The following is a 21,309-nucleotide window of genomic DNA, read 5'->3' as shown; positions in this document are numbered from 1 at the left end:
GGTTTCCTGGATAGCCACATTAGATGGTGTTCTAACAAAACAAAGGTATGCACATTTGCTATTTATTAAATTTATATCCTACCAATGGAGCCCAGGGAAACCAACAAGAAGTAAGTGATATAATAATAATAATAATAATAATAATAATAATAATAATTCCAGTAGAGGTGCAGACTGGGAAAGATCTCAACTCAAAAGGCTTTTATCAGTTATGTCAATAAGCAAGACAATACACAGCATCCTATGTAAAAAAATGGACCGCTTAACATTTGCATTTATGTTTTTCCGTCTTGTCCATTGTTCTTACAGATTATCATTTTATCCTTTTATATAGTGCCATGTAGCATAGTTTTCATGGCCTCATCATCTTTGTCTGCTACTTGTAATTCAGTTTTGCTGAAGCGTTATTGTGGAGGATGCGCTGCGTGCGAACTGCTACGAAATTAGGCTTTTATGAGGAGCGGGATCTTGCGGGGGAGCAGTTATTGGATCCATTGTTACTTGGTGTCTTGCATTCACCAACCTTGCTTTGCAATAACTGTTACTGGCCCAAAAATGGCAAATGCCTTGTACCATTTCTTCGATTCTGCACCTAGCTGATATTCTTAAAAGTAAATTTATTTAAAAATAATAAAATGAAGGACTTCAGCGAGCACAGAAAAGACAATATACTAAAAGTCCAATTCAGTTGGCGTACTCCGGGGTAAATGGGGTTAGGCGTCACTCTGCGTTTTCGCCCTTTCCCGTCCATGGCTTTCTAAAAGCAAAGCCTGCACGTAGTACAAATCGAACGGCTCTAGGCTCGTGGGCCAACGCGCATGCGCAAACTAGCGATTCTACTACTACCTCACATGATCTTCAACTGCCCCCCCCCCCCGCCCGGTGGAGCGCAAACTTAAGATACGGCACGACGGAAGCGTCCGGAGAGCTGCGCGCACGCGCACTCCCCAGCGCCTCTTGTTCTTCTCTCGCCCTCGTTCCACCGGCTCCCTTTTGTGACGCTTTCGCACGCCATTGACCCAGCCCAGGCTCCGCCCACCCCTATAAAAGCCCGCGCGGGGGGTGGGGTGCCATTGTGCTGCGGAGCAGGCCGCAGCCGCGAGTGTTCCGAGGCCTTTTTGTCCCGCCGGCGCCCGATCTTCCTTTTCGGCTCTCACGCCTTCTTCCCTCTCTTTCCCCCTTTTTTTTCTCCCTTTCTAGGTCGCGGGAGATGCCGCGCGTCTATATCGGCCGCCTGAGCTACCATGTGCGGGAAAAGGACCTGCAGCGCTTCTTCAGCGGCTACGGCCGCTTGCTCGAGGTCGACTTGAAAAACGGGTGAGGCGGCGGGCGGGGAGGGTTTCTTCCTCGAGTAAGGAGGGAAGGGCGGGGGGGCGGGGGCTTGGGGCGCCGCTTCTTCCCCCTCCCCTCATGCCGCGTGGCGTCGCGTTCAAAATGGCGGCAGCCCCCATTGTCCCGTCAGCGGAGGGAACGAGTGAAGCGGAGAGGGAGAACGGAATGGTCCTCCTTTGACAGCGGCGCCTCAGGGACTCACGACCAGGCAGGGCCCGTTGTTGTTCGCACGTGCCTGACGCCGACGTGCTCGTGTTTATTATGCCCATAGGAATGCCTGTGAATAGACGTAGGCATGTATATTACACGGGGACGCGCCTATAGGGTAACTTTCCCGTCTCCCCCCCAGGTATGGGTTTGTGGAATTCGAGGATTCCCGGGACGCGGAGGACGCCGTTTACGAGCTGAACGGCAAGGACCTGTGCGGGGAGCGGGTGATCGTGGAGCACGCCCGCGGCCCCCGCCGGGACAGGGACGGCTACAGCTACAGCAGCCGCAGTGAGTGTTGCTCCGCCGCGGCCTACTTCGGGCAGGCGCGCGGAGGCGGGAAGGGAGGACGCGGGGGAGGGATCAGGCGGGAGGGAGGTTAGGCGGGGAAAGAAGGGGGGTGGGTTTGGTCGGACTGGCCCCTCGGGGTGTGGGGAAAGCGGAGGGAGGGGACACGGCGGGGCTTGGGGAGGAGGGATCGTAGGCCCCTTGTTGGGGGTGGGTGGATTGGGCAGGGTTATTAGGAGGGGCTTTACTGCACTTCTTCCCCTTTGGGTGCATAGCCTAGGGAGTTTTCTGGTGGGGGTTAGGCACCCGCAGTGCCAAGCTGCTCTCAAGAAGTTTAGGGTCCTTATTTATTAGGCTGGGGTTTCTCAGAGCAGAGGAGGGGGGCGTTTGTGGGGGGTGGGTTGTATTAAGAACTCACTGCTCTTAATCAGAATGCATTCCGTGCAGATATTGCATAGCAAATACTGCAATTCGGAGAAAGTTTGTGCTGTGGAGGAGCTAACCTAAAACAGGCACAGCCGTCTTTAAGAAGTATTGTCTTCTTAGGAGACAGAAGTATTGTCTTCAGAAGCACTTTGCTTCATGTTCCCAAGCATAAGTAACTGTTGGGACTTTTGAGGGTGGCAATAGCTGACTTTCACAGAAACCGATGATTTCGAATTGGAAATAAAATGACTACATGCTGATGCAAAGCCCATTTTGTTTAGCTTTTCCTGGAAAGGATCTGGGATGCGTCAGACTTATTTATATAATGGTTAAGAGCAGTAAGGCAGTCAAATATCTTTTATAATGGGTTGTTGCTGGTGGGGGTGGGATTTCTTGCAAATGTGTATGTTTGTTTTTAAAGTTGTTGCATGTTCAATTCAAACTTTTTAACAAGTCCTTGATGTTTCAATTTAAAAGTGACCAGTGGGGCTGAGGCTGTGTCCACTGAGGCTAAGATGACTGCCTTTCCTGATTGGCCATGGCTTTTCCATACATTGTGTGACCCTTGCCCTATGACCCTTTGGCTGACCTTACCGGAAGCCATGACGACAGCAGCCTTTTGCCATTAGACGCAGGGTGATGGTGAGGATTCCAAGGGTTAGACAAAACTGGTTAAACTGAACTAGGTGACTGTTACCTTGCGTGTGTTGTGGCCAAACCACCACCAAATACCTCATACTGTGATGTAAGTACTTAGTGTAATCTAGTAATCGTTTTTGTAAAATGTAGAAATGCATGTAATCAGTTAAGTTTTATATTTTACAATGTTCTGTAAAATAAAACTTAGCAAGGTAAATCTAATAAGGAGCAGTCACTCTCTAACAGAGTTTAGGAGCACAGTCTTGTAGGATTTTAGTCTTTGATTTGCCCTTAATATATAAAATGTGGCGAATTAAAAATTTTGTTGCAGGATTAGAAAGATAAAGTCCTACTCCTGTAAATGCAATTTGTGAACTAAAGTAAACTAACTTTTCATTGCTTTTATACAAGGTTGCTAACTTTGTATCTTTGTATGATAAAGGTGGAGGAGGATATAGCAGTCGAAGAGCATCAGGAAGAGATAAATATGGACCACCTGTTCGCACAGAATACAGATTAATTGTTGAAAACCTTTCCAGTCGCTGTAGTTGGCAGGATTTGAAAGTACGTTGACACAATAATCTTTTCTTTTTAAAGCAAGTTATCAGATAGCTCTTTGAATCTCATAAACTTTAAAGAATGCCAGTTCACTTTGAAAAGTATGTGTATTGAGTTTGCTGAGTTATTTTTTCCTGAAGCTGGTGTAGTGCCCTTCCTATGTTTGTGGAGAGACTTAATAATTCAATTTTCTCTTTCAGGATTTTATGAGGCAAGCTGGTGAGGTAACGTATGCGGATGCTCACAAAGAACGCACAAATGAAGGAGTAATTGAATTCCGTTCTTACTCTGACATGAAGCGTGCTCTGGACAAATTGGATGGTACAGAGATAAATGGACGAAAGATCAGGCTGGTTGAAGACAAGCCACGGTCAAGCCATAGAAGATCTTATTCTGGCAGTAGATCAAGGTATCTTTGGTGCTGATGTGGTTTGTAAGATTTTCTGCGTATGACTTAAATCCAGAAATGGGGATATGCAGCAGTTATTTCCCTGAATAGAGAAGAATACACCTTGCAGTGTTGGGTAACAGGGGTCCCCACTTCAGATGTTATACTAAAGTTAGCTGGCTGTACTAATAATGTGCACAAGAATATAAATTTGTGGGAACTTCAGGACATATTGAACTCTGGATTGGGACTTCTGTATGTGCAATTAAATTCCGCTTTTGTCCCCAGCACGTCCTTCTCAGCAGATTTGGGGGGGGGGGAGAAGAAAAAGAAGTCCTGTTGTGCCAGTGGTGCATGGTGCCCAAATAGCTGCTGTGTTTCTTTTTTAGGTCCCGTTCCAGAAGGAGATCACGTAGTAGAAGTCGTAGGAGCAGCCGCAGTAGATCCCGTAGTGCCTCAAAAAGCCGATCTCGGTGAGAATTTGAATTTATCTGTCTGTCTTGCCAACAATGCATTAGGAGGTGTGTCCGATAGAAATATTCTCCTAGCTTAAGTGCTCACACTGTGCATTGGTATTTAAATTACTATGCATCCAAACAAATGGGCTTCTGTGTGTAGACTTGCAATAAGTAAATAACTTTTGTTCTTTTGAAAAGCTCTAAATCTAGGTCTCGAAGCAAAGATCGTTCACGGTCCAGATCTAAAAGTAGAAAGTCGAGATCAAAGAGCAAGTCTAAGATGAAATCTGACAGGGGTTCACAATCCCGCAGCAGATCCAAAGAGAAGTCTGAGAAGTCTCGCAGCAGATCCAGGTCTGTGTCTCGATCGCCAAAAGAAAATGGTAAAGGAGAAGCAAAGTCTAAATCAAGGTCAAGGAGCAGATCTCGTTCCAATTCGCCAATGCAGGATGAACCAGCAAAGGCACGGTCAGAATCCCCACCCAAGAGGAATGAATCGCGATCCCGGTCACGATCACATTCAAAATCCCGCTCACGTTCACGATCCAGTTCACAAGATTAATACTGGAACTCATTTCCCTTTTCACATGATTATGGAACATTTGTATTCCAGGCCAGAGGTCTTTTTTATGTTAGTATTGGCGAAGTTGGCCTGCTTAGTTGCAGAAAGAAGCAGTCTGAAAACCACATAAACGAGGCGCAAAAGTTTGAAATATCTAAAACTTTTTGTGAAAGTGGCAAAGAGCAGGAAAAGATTATCTTTTTGTAGAAATTAGGGGAAATCCTTGATTATTATTTTTTAATAGTGCCCCATCAGAAATCTGGGGAGTGGAAAATGAGTTTTATATAAAATCTTTTGAGTGCAGAAGGTTTTTGGAAAGGTAACTATTCATAAATGTTTCCGTTATTTAAAATTACTGGAATTAATAGGCTATGGCTTGCTTCTAAAAGTGCATGAGAGCCTTAGTGAACAGGTCAGAGATGCTTATAAAGCTGATAAGCCAACTATGAGTTTGAATTGGAACACGTCTTCTGTGTTGTACCCAAACTTGCCAGAAGTTACTTCCTTGCTCCTTTGTCACCATCTTGAGGCAGTATTGACAACCTAATAAAAATGATCCTCTCTAACTTTGCATGCTGCAGTTTTGCCTAACAAAATAAAGCTAACATCAAGTGAAATTCAAGGTACCACATTACTTTTTAGTTGCCAAGTTCTTTGGTTGGTTGTTTTGTTGTCTTAACTGCTGCCACATTCTGCATCTCAGTTATAAGAGGTTGCTAACTTCCCATGAAATTGATGGCACTTGATGAAACTTCATGTACTGAACTTAAGTTCTAGTGTTAATGGGTAGTCAAGAACTAGATTTCCCATTATGATTTGTGCAGCTGGATGAGAAATAAAATCAGTTCCCCTAATGTTTGTAGCAAACCAGTTAGCAACAATAACAGAATATTAGCACAGCCGTGTAACCTTTATACAATGTGTAGTTTGACTTGTATAAAATTAAATCATTGACTCCAGTGTTTGTAGCATAGCTTTATTTGCTAGATGATGTTATAGAGTAGTCTAACCTTAGCTTTGGTATGCGAGTAAAGGAAATTGGAAATGGCCTGTGATGTTGGTCTATTACAAATGTTATCACAAATGATTTAATACTATTTGAAATGGGAAACAGATTCCTCTTTTTACTTAGATTGTTTATCAAACTTTATGCTTTTTTTTTTTTTTTTTTTTTGGTAAACTCATAACAATGTCTACTCTTTAGCTGCCATTTAGCAGCAATCCAAGCTCTGAAAACTGAAATAGTTCAGGTTAGTACAAGTTTCACTAGCCCCACAGCTCCCCTGATGATGCTTAACAATCATGCAAGAAACTGGTCAGCCCCTCCTCTTTACTTCAGCTCTAGTGATAAGCTGATACATTTTCAGGGACCTTATTCTCTAGAATCATTTGTATTTTTCTGACCTATAATGAGAGCACTATAATGAGAGCTCCATAAGGTTGATTTTCTTTGTGCTTATGAAGTTATTTTGTATTTTGCGGGGAATAAGCATGTTCAGAGGTGGTGTACATGGCCAAAGAATACAATACATAAAAAATGCAGCCCTAAAATTAGAAACTGAAGCAATGCAGCATACCATTTAGATGGCATAACGAAATACCTGTTGAAATACAGTATTCAGCATAAGCTTCAAGCAGGAAAAAAGGGGCCAATTAGGCCATAAGCTAGAATTTAATTGTTCCTTCTCTTGAATTAATGTGGAAGAAGGTCTTAATAGCCCCGATAATTCAGTTGGTCTAGAATGCTGCACCCAGAGGTAGGTGTGTGGCTAGGACTCCAGATTATTCTTTGCCAGTTTTTATAGGTTCAGTTTAAGGTGCCAATTGCAGACCATGACTGAAATTGTTCAGAATAAATAGACTTTTAACTAGTGTGGATCATTGTTCAACAACTATGTTAGGATTGTCACATAGGAAACCTTACTTGCTGAAAAGCAAAACTGGGTACATAAAAGCAAATAGATTCAAGCAGTTTATATGTATTTTGCCAGGACATCTGAATGTTTTCAGTCGGAGGAATTACTTTCTGATCAGCACCTGTAAGGAAATAACCCTTACCATAGCTACAGATATGTCTTTACAACTGCCATAGATTCATAGTTGTGAAGTCTTAAAATGTGAGTTGCAATAAAAGCTTGCATTGGCGAAGCTCTCATCTGTTCACCTCCAGTGCAAAAATACACATATAAAATACTTTTTTCTCCACAGCTTGCTATCTGTGTTCATCCTAATTTTACTCTGCTGGGGTTGGAGCAAAGCATGGCTGTCACTGAAAGATTTCATACACTTTTAAACAAATCAGGCAACCTCTGAATATATCACAGTTAAAACTCGAATTTCGTATAATATTCACCATTTCATTAAGCTTTTATCTCATTCTCACAGAGAATCTAGGAAATTGCAGACTTTTCAGCATAAAGTCTGTCAGGTAATTGGTGGAATTAAGGGGCCATGTTTGAGGGCTAAGCCCTCTTGGCTATTGAAACAAATTTTAAAATACAAACAAAACAGGTTTTTTTTAAAAAAAAATCTGCAGTTGATTAAAATCCAGATTACAATATTATGAATACAAAATCAAGATTTAAGCAAATAAGTTTTTCAGGGCTGCTTGAAAACTAGCAAAAACAGCCCTGCATGCTCCTTTTAAGAGAGTTTCAAAGAACGTGACTGCTACTGAGAAGGACCTGTGATTAGTGGCTGCTAGTCTGATGAATCTTGAGGCAGGCTTTGGAAGCCGGTCAACCTGAAGGCATCAGCAGGTCCATATGGGTGTGGATGCAGTATTTCAAATTGCATGTTCCTGTTCCATTTAGGAAAAAGTGAATTGCAGTACTACTACATCCTACTTAAAATGTTTTTCCCTACTCATTAACCAAGATGGCTTACAGGTGACTTAGTTCCACCTCCTCCCTTTCTAAATACTATTTAAAGGCAAACCCATTCTGATCACATTATAAAAGGGTAAAGGGACCCCTGACCATTAGTTCCAGTCGTGGCCGACTCTGGGGTTGCGGCGCTCATCTCGCTCTATAGGCCAAGGGAGACGGCGTGCAGCTTCTGGGTCATGTGGCCAGCATGACTAAGCCGCTTCTGGCGAACCAGAGCAGCGCTCACATTATAGCAGTCCTAGTATTGATGCAACCTGGGCATGTGTTAATGGAAACAAGGCCATGTTCTGTTGATAGGCTGTGACACATTTGTGAATTTGTCTAACCCTCTCTTAAAGATGTGCAAGGTGGCCATCACCACTTGGGGGACAAATGCCACAGTTGGTTATGTGAAGGATTGCCTTTTGTCTCGATTGAATCTTCTAACATTTGGCTTTATTGGTGGCCCAGGGTTCTAGTATTATGGGAGCTATACTAGAACTATATATCAGAATAAAACTGCTTATGCTGCCTCAGATAATTTCCCAGTATCTTGGAAGATCACAAGCAGGACATGATTAGGCTCATTGCTCCACACCAGGAAACCTCTGAATTATGGGGGTGTGAATTTTGCTGTTGTGGCTAATAGCCATTGATTGGCCTAATGATCATACAATTTGTACAGACTGTCTAAAAATCCAGAACAGGCAATCACCACCTCTTGTGAATGCTACATATTGTGGACATGCTGGCCTGCTTTGCATGCAACACTGCCAGTAGTCTTCAACTTTTTCAAGACCTGGGAGCAACCTTTAACCCAAACATGCATTTGGAGACCCATTTCTTAACGCTGGGTGGGGAATCTCAGCCAGAGGACCAGATCCTTATCTGTCTACTTTGTCAATGTTGCACCTGTACAATGTGAGCTAATGGATTGTTTTAAAGTAGTGAAGCTCCTCTCTGGGAGCTCAGCAGATAAAAAGGTGGAACCCACAGATAACTTGCTGTAATCAATTCCAGTAGTCTTCTGTTCCACGTCATAGTTGCTGGTCTTTGGAGTGACTCATGGTTCCATGTTGTTCCTCGTGCTTTTTAGCATCTACAAGAAACTACTGGGGGAAGTCTGCTAAATCAGCAGTATTCAATAGTTTCCCACCTGAGGCCCAGCTTTAAGCCAAACATTCATTTGGGGATCCATTGCTTTTTTTGCCCTATATTTGCATGGTGGCATTGCTGCTGTTGCCACCCATCTTAGATGGTAATACCATCTAACCTGGTATTGGGTCCTCCAACCCATAAGTTGAAGACCAATTTCCTAGAGGCTTGGTATAAAGTGTGAACTTGATGATAGTGACACACAACACTACCTCTTACCCTTCTAGTCCCATGGAAACCCCGGTCAGGTGGCTGCTGGTGGTTTTAGAATGGACCAGGGCAAGCTTGCTAATGCTTAGTTAAGATCGGGCAGTACTGTGGGTTGCATCTAAATCTGCATCAAAGTCTCAGTGTAGGTTATTTGACCTGCATTGATTTCAGTACAGCATTCAGTATGCAAAGCAGCTGGAGAGCATCCTGCTTATTTGGGTGTACATCAATTTGCTTCTATTTTCTCATCAAGTGGGTGATACAAACACACCTTTGCATTGGTTCTGTTTACTTGGGTCAAGGCTGTTCAGCTGCTGCAGCATCTCTTGAACTGAGAATTGCCCAGCTCACAGGTTTGAAGGTCTCCCTAAGTTTGGAACTAGTTCTGCAGATGGCTGCAGCCTTCGCTGTTCCACCTAGGAAGTGCCTGTTGTGAGGAGAAAGGCAGGATTGGCATCCATCCAGCCCTCGCAATGGCTTCACGGTTGGAAGAGGGCTGATCGGAAACTGGATCTTACTGGTCTTAGTCTTCTAACCCAGTTTTCCAGTCCTGGTTTCTTTCAGATGTTTTGGACAACTCATCTCAATGAGGAGTTATAGTCCAAAACATCTGGAGGGCACCAGGTTGCAGAAGGTTTAATCACTGTATCACATTGGCTGTGTGCATATACATTCCTCACTTCTGATACTTTTCAGGGTCTTTCTCAAAATCCAGTACTTCCCCGCAGAACATGGGGGTTCACAGTCTTTCTCCTCTTCCTTGGCCCCTTCTGGCACACAGGATGTCCACATGTAGCATGAACGGTCCCACTCTACAAATGGGAGACTAATACTTGGAAAAACTCCCCCCCCCCCATTGCTTTCACATCTCTGAAGAACAGTTGTGATTGAGCTGGCATCACATCCAGCACATGTAATTACTGCTTGCTTTATAAATCAAAAGAGGAAAGGATAAAAGCATAGCAATTTGGCTTGCCATTAAGAACAGAATTCAGGAACGCTTAATAAGGATGCCCTTGAGGCTGGATTGTTATATCAATGTAAAGTTAATAAAATGGTATTCAGAATTAAAATAACAAATTGATTAATGCAGAAAGTCAACATTTCTGCATTACGACCCATGGTGTTACTCTCTGTCTTGAGAGACAAGCAGAACTATGGTTCAGAATTAGAAATCTCTTTAATTAGCGGTCTTCAAAACACTTCAGAGTGCATTGGAGGGGATTCTGTTTCAGGCTTCGTAAACTTTAGGATCAGTCCACGAACTGTCCTAACCAGGACGCATGAGGCTTGGTGTCCTGTCCGCCTTTTTGGAAAACCAAGGAATAGCCTGTCTTCCTCCAGCAGTGAAAGAAGTTCAGTGCTGGAGTGAGGAGAGAGCTGGATTGCATTGCATTTCCTTGCCCCATGCTTCTCAGCAGTACTTTCCACACCACACCAACTCAGTCTTCCTCTCCATACTCACCCGGCTATCTTTATAAGCAGCTGTCCTTCCTTTCCTCTGGCAGCAGTGAGCTCTGCCTGATTGTGGGAGGTCAGCGACTGCCAGCGTAAATGAGGCACTACTGCATTAACAAGATAGCTGCAGCTGGCAAAGGGAATGGGCTGGTGTAGGACTGCCATCCCCTCCCCGTTCCTGCACTCACAGGGACACACAATGGCACACTGGCCCCAGGAGATGTGGCAGCAGCGGCAGCAATGGCTATTTGTGAAGACTGGCGAAGAGGAAGAGGCACACACCCCTCTTTCTTCAAAATCCAACACAAAATGCTCTTACAATTTATGAAAAACCTATAGACCACAATTGCATAAAAACACCGCAAGGCAGCACACAGCATAAATGTTCCAATAAAAGCAACAAAAACATCAATAAATTTGGGTTAAAAATGAATTCGCATTGCAAAGAATAAATGCATGTCATCTGAGTAACACATTTTTTAGGAAATGTCTAAAAGAAAACCTGAATGGTTCCTGTGGAATCTCTACAAGCAGTTCCACAGGACGGGACCTGCAACAGGGATCAGTTTGTAATAGGCTAACGAACCTTCAGAGGTGTGAGGAACCACAAGTCATCAGAGGATCTCCGTGATCAAGACAGATGGTCCTGAAGGTGCTTTGCAACAATGTTCATGCAGGAACCTTGAACCTGGCCTAGTAGCAAATTGAATACACTTGCTGTTTTTTAACAATTAAATCTTGAATTCATCCAAGCTTAGACATTTGAACCTTGGCTGCAAGAAATCTTAAAATGTTTTGATTCATCGACCAAACTGAAATCTGCCAGGCTGAATTCAGTGCATGAGCTCATGCAACTGAATGTCCCCTTCGTCTCCTTCCCCTTGCAGCCCTCAGTAACATCTGCCAAAGTCTGCTCTGGAAGATTGGGGCGGCAGGCCAGGAGCTGCAGAAGGAGGAAAGGAAGGAAGGAAGTCTTGTTTGCTCAATGTTGGTTTCCATCCTATGGTTGGTGTCACCAGCATTGGCAGACCTTGGGGTTGTTGCAGTTCAGCAGTGCTCTGTGCAACACAATGATAGTCAGTTACACCCACACCCTGAGTAGTTGTAAGGAAGATGGCAAGCAGATAACACTGGCAGAGGGTTGGGCAGCTCCCCGTTTGCTCCATTTGCCCTAATGGGCCAGCCTATACTGCACCTGGTGCTGTTTTAATTCTGTGGTTGCACTTCAGGCAATTGATTTACACCCCCCACCCCACCCCCCACACATTTTATTTATTAATAAATGTTATGTCTCACTCTCTTAAAGGAGCCCAGGGTGGCACATAGATATCCTAACTGATGTGCTCTTTAATACAAGTTAATTAAATAAATATCCAGTTGTGCTGCAACCTATAAAAGTATAGATTATAGCTTTTTCCTCCAATAACGCTGTGGATCACACTGCGTGTTTCCAAAGAGCTGTGACACCTGAAAACTGTGCCTTTGTCCCAAAGAGATTGCATTCTAGTCATCTTTCCCCACAGCCCCCTTTCCTTTTGTGGCTGTGGTACACATATTTGGCTTTTCAGTAAATGCATGGCAGGCACAAGATGAGATGTTAACCATTATTACTCTAATTATCAGTGACATAGCATGTTAATGGTTTTTATCAACAGTGCAATAATTAAGTTTTATTGTATCTAAAGCTATTTGCATGCATATCCAGCAATATCTGCTGTAATTTACCAGTGAGGTTTAGATAAATGGGAAGGGTGCTCACTTTGCCCTAAAGCTGCATGGGGGAAACACAGTGAACGGAATACAAAAAGCACTGCAATGCATTTAGACTTTAGATGATGGGAGTTCCATTGTATGCATTTTTGTTTACCAATCATGTATAGCTATCATCATCTCCATAATGCAGCAACAGCATTTCAAGGTCAAACCAATGAGCCAGCTATCCCGGTATTTTATATCTGGTTGGTTTAGTCTGACCCTTGAGTCAATTGGATTCCAGAATTCCCTGAGGAGTTCCCACCCCCTGATACTGATGGCATCCTGCACCCTTTGCATCTAAAATTCTTGCCATGTCAAAAGCTGAGGAACAATATGTTGGCCATGGCCAGTGCTTTTCTCAGGTATGTTCTCCCACAGCTTCCCAGTCCAAGTACTTCTGATTTAGTGACATTCTCAGGCAGATGGAGCCAGAAGGGCTCAAACACTTGCCAGAGAGTTAACTTTACATAGACTGCTGTGGCAGCTGTAAAAAGGTAAAGGGACCCCTCACCATTAGGTCCAGTCGTGACCGACTCTGGCGTTGCGGCGCTCATCTCACTTTATTGGCCAAGGGAGCCGGCGTACAGCTTCCGGGTCATGTGGCTAGCATGACTAAGCTGCTTCTGGCGAACCAGAGCAGCGCACGGAAACGCCGCTTACCTTCCCGCCAGAGCGGTACCTATTTATCTACTTGCACTTTGACATGCTTTCAAACTGCTAGGTTGGCAGAAGAAGGGACCAAGCAATGGGAGCTCACCCCGTCACGGGGATTCGAACCGCCGACCTTCTGATCAGGAAATCCTAGGCTCTGTGGTTTAACCCACAGCACCACCCGCGTCCCTTGTGGCAGCTGTAGTGGCCCTTAAATCTGTAAAGAGCCAACCTAGTCAAGGTGCCGGGGATGATGAACAACCTGATGAAGTTTATGCTTGTCCACCATTTTGCAGACAAAGTTGCACATCTCTTGCTTGCTGTGGAATCTCAAGGACGTGAGAACTTGGGACTCTCAATGCTGTGTCTGGAAGTGACTCTGGACATTACCTAGAAGACTGAAAGAAAGTCACTCTCTTCCTCTTTTAATACTTCAAGGTGCTGTCCAAAGTGACAACTTTCCACCTCCCACGTGTGTTAACTGGCCCAAGCATCAAGAACATGGACACTGATGTGTGTGGAGGGGAGCAAGTAGCTGCTTCAGAATAGTGCTGCGCTGAAATCTGTTCTTTGATTTCTCGACTGTTCTCTTCCTCTGCTAGAGGCAGTCAGTTTTCTGCCTCATTCTCGTGTCACCTCGTTGCAAAGTAGCAGAGAGTGGTGTATATATTTTCAGTAAACATTTCTTCAGCATTCTGTAGCCTCCTATCAAATGTGTTAATGCTGATTTCAAATTAAATATACAGTGGTACCTCGGGTTACATACGCTTCAGGTTACAGACTCCACCAACCCAGAAATAGTGCTTCAGGTTAAGAACTTTGCTTCAGGATGAGAACAGAAATCGTGCTCCAGCGGTGCGGCGGCAGCAGGAGGCCCTATTAGCTAAAGTGGTGCTTCAGGTTAAGAACAGTTTCAGGTTAAGAACAGACCTCCGGAACGAATTAAGTACTTAACCGAAGGTACCACTGTAATGCTAGGGAGTTTCACAGGTGATGCTAAATATATGTATTTAATTTCTCACATTTGTGAATTAGAAAGTTCAGTTGATTTAAATACAAGCCTTTCACTTTGTATAGCCCATTTCATTCTGAAATGATGCATTCCAAAGCAGGGAACACTAGAACACATTACAAACGTGTTGTGTTAAAAGGGAGGAGGAGGAGTCATGCACTTTGGTTGACAGTCTTAAGGTCATCGACTCATAGAATTATAGAGTTAGCAGTGAACTCTGGGGGCATCTAGTCCAAACCCCTGCAATGCAGGAATCTCAACACATGGTCTCCCATCCAATTTGAAACCATACTGGACCCTGCTTTGCTTTATGACTGTCATCAATAATAGTAGATCTTTTGGGTATGATTTGATACTATCATGAGGACTGGGGGTATATGACGAGAAGAGGGCCTGGTAGGGTGTTTTTCAGGACGACTCAAATGATTACAGTCATTCCTGGCAGGGAAAGGATGATAACAAGAAATTGCTCTCTTCCTGCCTCCCTTTACATTGGGATCAGTGTGGAGTGCTGCAAGACCCCATTTTATTCCCCCTACAATTCAATGTACAGTCGTACCTTGGAAGTCAAACACAATCTGTTCCAGAAGTCCATTCAACTTCCAAAACATTCAGAAACCAAAGCACAGCTTCCAATTGGCTGTAAGAAGCTCCTGCAGCCAATTGGAAGCCGCGGAAGCCATGCCGGACATTCAGCTTCTGAGAATCGTTCGAAAACTTACTTCCAGGATTCGATCATTCGGGAGTCAATTTGTTTGGGAGCCAAGACATTTGAGATCCAAAGTATGACTGTATATTATCTGACTGTTGGATAACACTGGGGAAAAAAGGGGGGGGGTCCAGTGTTAGTGATTCCTGATAGCACTAAAAACTTCATCATGCCTTTTTATCCAAAACAAGGCTTGGACCCAGCTACCCAATGACTGGGTACAGATGATCCAGTTAATGCTGAATATGGACAATAATAAAGGAAGCCCTTTTGAACTGGGAAAAATAGTGACTCCTGTTAGTGACAGAGTACTGGCTTCTTAAATTTGAAATATTCCTGGATCCATTGCAATAATACCTGAGACTCCAAGATATATCAGAGCCTCTTTGAACGTGCTAAAGAAACAGTGAGAAAGAGAGTGGGTTTATGGTTTCTCTCCCATCTCCTGAAGTCCAATGATGGTGGGGAAGAATGATACAGGGAAGTTTTGTTTTTTTGTTTTTTAAAAATCTTTATTGCTTTTAAAACTTACAAGAAAAGAAAAAAGAAGAAAATAGGCGAAAGAAAAAGACAAAATAGAGCAGAGAAGAAAAAAAAGAGAAAGAAAAGAAAAAACAATACAATAAACAATACAAAACACAACCTTAACACACTAAACTAAACAAAGCAAAAGAACAACAATTTAAAAACATATACCATACCATTTCATTACTCTATCTTTCATTCGCTTATTTCATCGACCTCCTCTCACCTCCCTTTTTGTATTCCACTTCTATTACCGTACTTGTTTCAGCAATTCCTTTCCATCTTTCTCTATTTTTATCATTATGAATATCTTAACATATTTTACCTTATTTTCCATTAATACTGAAATACTTATTTATACCTAACTCCTTATAACATTTCTGCTAAAGCCATAAAATTTCATTCCAACAATTTTCTAATACTCATTCAATTTACAATATTTCTATATATAAACTTTAAACTTTCCCAATCTTCTACCACCATCTCTTCTCCCTGGTCTCGGATTCTGCCAGTAATTTCCGTCCATTCCATATAGTTCATCAACCTGGAGATCTTCTGTCCGAGGCTCTTAAATCTTTTCCAAGTCCCTTCTGCAGTTTTTCTTCATATTCTTTGATGCTGAGGGTGCTGAAGCGCAGGTCTTGGGGGGGCCCCGACCCAACCATGCCCCCATTCCCTCTCAACAGACCAACCAACTCTCCACAGCTAAAACCAGTGTCCATACAATATCTCAAATCATGTTTCAAGGCTCCTCCAGATCCAAAGGCCCCCACAACTCCAATCACCTCCTGACCCAGATTCAGGACCCAAAGGTCAGTAAATCTCTGCATGAAAGAGTCTATCCAACCTTCCTTCTTCAATCCAAGCAGGGCTCCAATCTTCAAATTCTGACTTTTTCTATATTCATTCATAAAAGGCCTCCACTTATAGTCCTCAGTTTGCCTCTGTAAAACTGGGGCTTCCACTTGTATTATTTTAGGTTTAACAACACCAACATTCTCCTTCGTCTTCTCCCCAGTTTGTCCTGTCAAGGTAGGTTCCTGTGTCAAATCCTGAACAATTTCTGTATTAATGGTCACTTTTTGTTCCAAATTAGTCACTTTTTGTCCCAAGTTCTCAAGTTTGGTATTCATAGCGTCCGTCTTCTTGTGGAGCTGTTCGAACTAATAGCTTGTCTTACATAATACAGTCACTAAGGCTCCTTCTGCCAACATTCTTAAAGTCCAAGGTCAATCTCTATTTCACACAGTTCTTATCTTGCAACTGGAAAAACCCCAGCTCCACTCTTGTAACAGTTTCAAAAGCTCCCTCTAGAGGGAAACAGTCTCCACTTGTATCAATCCTTTCAAACACAATTTAAACTATAAACTTAGTTTCTTTTCCTACTTTTTAAACGCAGATGAGTACAATGGGAACAATATATTTCTCTTATTGCTAGCTGTCAAAAAACGTCACTCGTTCTGGCAGCCCGTTTCCAGGTTCGGAGCAGTGGTAATTTGGTTTTTCACTCTCTCCTGCAGGCTCACTAGGTCCAAAATTTTTCCCCTCTTCTCCTGCTTCCAAGGGGGGTTTAATGGTTTTAACCGATGGAGATTTAATCCTTCACAAAAATAAACTTTCCAAGGCTTTAACTTGCAACCTCTTTGCTTTAATCTGTTTACAAAAAAGGAAGGCAGACTTCCTGTTTAGAACCTTCCCGTTTCGATGCCAAATTAATGAATTTAAAGATCTAATTTTCCGTTCTACTCACGGGTAGTTGTTTAAAATCCAACTGTCCACAGGAAAAAGTCAGCGCTCGCCGGCAACAGCGATGCGGCTTCACTCCGTGAAAGAAGCAGTCAATTCGAAGCACCGCACCACTCACCCCGCTTTGCTCCGGATCCCCAAATCAGGGTTTCCCCGCGAGTAGGGGAGGCGCAAAGGGTGCCAGCCGAATCCCAAGTTCACAGACTTCTCCCGCCTGTGATTTCAGTGGGTCTCCGCCTTCGCCATGGCGGTCAGACCCTAATTTCCACGGAGCAAATTCCTCCCGATCGGAGGAACTCCGCCATTGCCTGGAGGCGCCAACCCGGAAGTTTTTAATGTGTGACATTTTAATGTATTTTTAATCTTTGTTGGAAGCTGCCCAGAGTGGCTGGGGAAACCCAGCCAGATGGGCAGGGTACAAATAAATTATTATTATTATTATTATTATTATTATTATTATTATTATTACATGGTTGCTCCCCACTGTGAGGTGCATATTTTCTTCTGAAACTGGGTGGATGCCTTTCTTTTCCCTTTCGATGAGAGGCATAGAAATGCAGAGAGAGGAAGTGTGAAGCACTGTTGTCTTTGCACTCACTGCAATATCTGAAGTGGTTGGTTATCAACTTGAAGCTCTTTTCAAATCCATTTGTGGGGAAAGCTGTGGTTTCGTTGTAGGATTCAGACTAACAATTGTATTTCAACAAGATTACACTTCAAAACATTGGGCGTAGTTATTGTAACGTACTTGATATAAAAGCTCCAAATGATGAAGGAAGCAGCAGTCCAATAAAAGTGCATTTAACCAGGGTCTCCATGGGCTTCCTATTGTCTTCCAGGCTACTTTGGATCTGTGAGTGCTGCTTCCGCATGGCAGCCAGTAGTGGGCTTGGGGCTGCTCATGCATGCATCTTTTGTGCAGCATTTCACATGACAACACCCTCATCAAAATGACATCCTATATTATGTTCCCATTTGATTCATCTTTACCACCTGTGGAAAATCCAGTATTGGGGGGGGGGGGGGAGGCTCACAAGAAAAGTAAATCTGAATTAAAGTGAGAAGGGGAGCAGGGATATGGTATGGAATTTTGATGAGGGTGAAGTAATGCAAAACTTGTCATCAAGGAGTCCACAATAAGCTGTTATGTGGAAGCAGCGCCCATAGAGCAAAATGAGCACCTTGAATTGTGCCTGGAAAGAAATAAGAAAGCTGCCAAGTGGAAGCACTCTATTTCCCAGGCATCCTCTCCCACAGCCAGGATTGACTCTAAGGTTGAGGGGGCCCATCCCAGGGGACTACAAGGTTTGTTTTTTTAACCACAATCTCACAGAACATCAGAACTGTGTAAATTTCCACAGAGGCAGCCATGTTAGTCTGTTGTTGGAGAAACATCAAAGAGCCTGATGGCACCTTAATGACTATGGTTCAGAATGGGGGTGATGGTCCACTTCATCAGCTACATTAAGTGCAGGTCCTGCTATATGAACACAATGCGTTTTCAGGAAATCTTTTTTTAGGCAAACGTTTGCATAACAATGAGGCAATTTCCATTTTTTTCCCCTATGGAGAAATTTCTAATGCATTCCTGACCATAGAATTTAGACCCCAGGATGACAAAAGAACACATGGAAAATCTGGGAAAACCTCTGAAACCTTGCAAAAGGCAATCAGTTATTTGTCTGACCTCTCCCTCTTTCCCCCTCCATCCCACCATGGGTTCTGGCAAAATGGCTGCCGTAGACCAGCAAAGCACAAAAAAGTAAGCCTTGTTTTAGGCTGCGTATTTGCTTACAGTACTAGAAGCAGGTCTGGCTGTTTGGAAATCTGAATCTGTGGTGTGTACAGTATATCAAGATTTGGATACTCATTTCTTGTGTTTGGATAAGTTGATTTTTGTATAACAAGTGCTTGGGTGTAAGTATACACACACACAAATTGTTGAAAGAGGGATTATAAACAGTGAGGCCAGAGAGAAAACATTTCCTTTCTCTCTGACCTCACTGGTTCATAATCCCTGGTAAATACCGGTAAGTGATTGTGTGTATGTGTGTGTGTGTGTGTGTGTGTGTGTGTGTGAGAGAGAGAGAGAGAGAGAGAGAGAGAGAGAGAGAGAAACACACACTTCTATGACTCAGAATAATACTTCCCACATCCAAAGAAGTGTCCTGTATACTGTTTTAGTCTTATAATAACTGTATTAGTCTCTTTGGTACCACACGTCTCTTTGCTCTTCTGCTGCAACTGATGAACAGACCTACCTGCTCTGGAAACTGCTACAAATGAAGGTGGATAATCTTAGATAACAAATGGCAACAATAAAAAAAATGAAGCAGTGGACAAGATTCAATATACAACAGCAGTTAAAACAAAGCAATGAGCAGTGACAGCAAGAAAGATCCACTTTCCCACAAAATTCGGTGAGCAAGATGGTTAGCCTGACATCTAGAGGATGACACTGATAGCATAGAAATATAATGTGAGGTGTTGTTCTTCTGTCTCTCACAGCTACAATAAACCTACCATTTAAATTATGGACTGGTCATTTCTTCGTCAGAGGGCAAACGGGCAAATTTAGCAGGGGATTAAATACTTTCCCCCCTCACTGTATATGTTGGGAGTGAGGAATCTTTCTGAGCCTGAGAGCTGCATTTCCTTGTGAGCTACTTTCTGGGGGTCATAGGCCACAGTGACAGACACGGCAAGTAGCAAAATTGAGTGGAGTGATAATTGTAGTTTTTACCTTCATACCATAGTCTACCAACCTACAACCCTTTCTACATTCCTCCCAGACAAGAAAAAGGCATTGTAAAAGTTCAAGGACTCATTCCAGTCCAGTACAAATGTTTAAGGTGTGAAGCATGGTGAGTGAGAGGTGTGGTCCCTGAGAGAATATTATTTTTATTGGCTTGTTTGTGTTATTATGTTATGTATTCTGCATTTTTATACTATAAGCCACCCTGTGATCTGTGGATGAAGAGTGGTACATGAACTTAATAAATAAAACAAAAAATAAAGAGTTCCAAATAGAGAGGCCTGGAGGGCCACATTTGGCCCCTGAGCTGCCTCATTCCTGTAATAAGCCATCTGATATCGATAGCAGACTTTAAGTCCTGAGGGTTGTATCCAACTACATTTTTTTTGGTAGTGTATTCCCTTTGAAATGAATGAACCTAGCAAGGAATATTCGGTGTTATGTTGGATGGGATGCCAGGAAACACAATTATGTTCACATGTAGTAGGGGTGTAAATATGTAAAAAAAATAATTGGCAAAGGGTGTTTAAGGAGATAACAGAAATCACTGGGTTAAAGCTGACCAAAAGTCCAGAGGTAGCATTATTATCAATTTATGATGGTGTGGAGGTTCACAGGCTATGAAGGACTTGCTCACAAATTTATTGACAGCTGCACAAATTATTATAGCTAGGAAGTGGAAGGGGCAAGCGGAATATAAAATGGAAGAATGGTATAAAGAGGTGTAGGACATAGATATTAATGATGAATTAACCTGCACCATTAAGGTAACACAGGGAATATGCAGGAGAAATTATTTTGAGGAGATAGGGAGGGTGTTTGTAGAATTTGTACTGTTAAAATGGAAAGGGGTCAAACCACTGAAATTTTGGGAGGTTGGATAGTTATAATGGAATGGTCTCAGTGGTGGGGTGCACATTTTTATTCTTATTTATTTATGATGATTACTTTGTCAAAAAAAATTAAAAAGAAATGAACCTAAGTTAGTCCATGTCAACGAAATTCAATCGGTCTACTCTGAGTAGGACTAACATTGGTTACAGCCCAAAAGATTCCCGCATTACAGGGGTTGGAATAGATGACTGTTGTGGTCCCTTCCAGCTCTGTAATTCTATTATTCTAACCCTGAGTAATGATGGCTGTATAAGCAAGTGTCAGTTATGGCTGGGGAATCTCCATGTTTTGTAGCAGCGGGGGGGGGGGGGGGAGAACCCACCTCAGCAGTCCTGGTAGGTTCATATGGAGAGAGGCAGCCCTTGAGGTATTGGATATAGAACTGGAGTCCTTCTGCACCAGGCGTCAGCAACCTTTTTCAGCCGTGGGCCAGTCCACCGTCCCTCAGACCATGTGGTGGGCCGAACTATACAGTGGTACCTCTGGTTACGTACTTAATTCTTTCCGGAGGTCCGTTCTTAACCTGAAACTGTTCTTAACCTGAAGCACCACTTTAGCTAATGGGGCCTCCCGCTGCTGCTGTGCAGCTGCCGCACGATTTCTGTTCTCATCCTGAAGCAAAGTTCTTAACCCGAGGTACTATTTCTGGGTTAGCAGAGTCTGTAACCTGAAGCATATGTAACCTGAAGTGAATGTAACCCGAGATACCACTGT

At 43.1% G+C, this 21,309-nt stretch overlaps 2 protein-coding genes across 2 annotated transcripts in view; one reads left to right on the top strand and one right to left on the bottom strand.

Annotated features, from left to right (window-relative positions):
* LOC308478990 (uncharacterized protein) overlaps positions 1-21,309 on the bottom strand; it is a 377,493-nt gene that overhangs the window by 177,249 nt on the left and 178,935 nt on the right. The window lies entirely within an intron of this gene.
* On the top strand, positions 1,045-7,006 carry SRSF6 (serine and arginine rich splicing factor 6). Its single transcript, XM_081008484.1, has 6 exons — positions 1,045-1,317; positions 1,682-1,830; positions 3,335-3,456; positions 3,651-3,859; positions 4,228-4,311; positions 4,495-7,006. Exons 1-6 carry the CDS (start codon positions 1,211-1,213, stop codon positions 4,856-4,858), a joined length of 1,035 nt encoding a protein of 344 aa, XP_080864610.1. The 5' UTR covers positions 1,045-1,210; the 3' UTR covers positions 4,859-7,006.

Source organism: Podarcis pityusensis (genome assembly GCF_964106645.2).
Source record: "Podarcis pityusensis genome assembly, chromosome: 6".
Taxonomy (NCBI): Eukaryota; Metazoa; Chordata; class Lepidosauria; order Squamata; family Lacertidae; genus Podarcis; species Podarcis pityusensis.
Note: the sequence above shows the minus strand (reverse complement) of the source record. Positions and strands in the feature narration are given on the sequence as shown.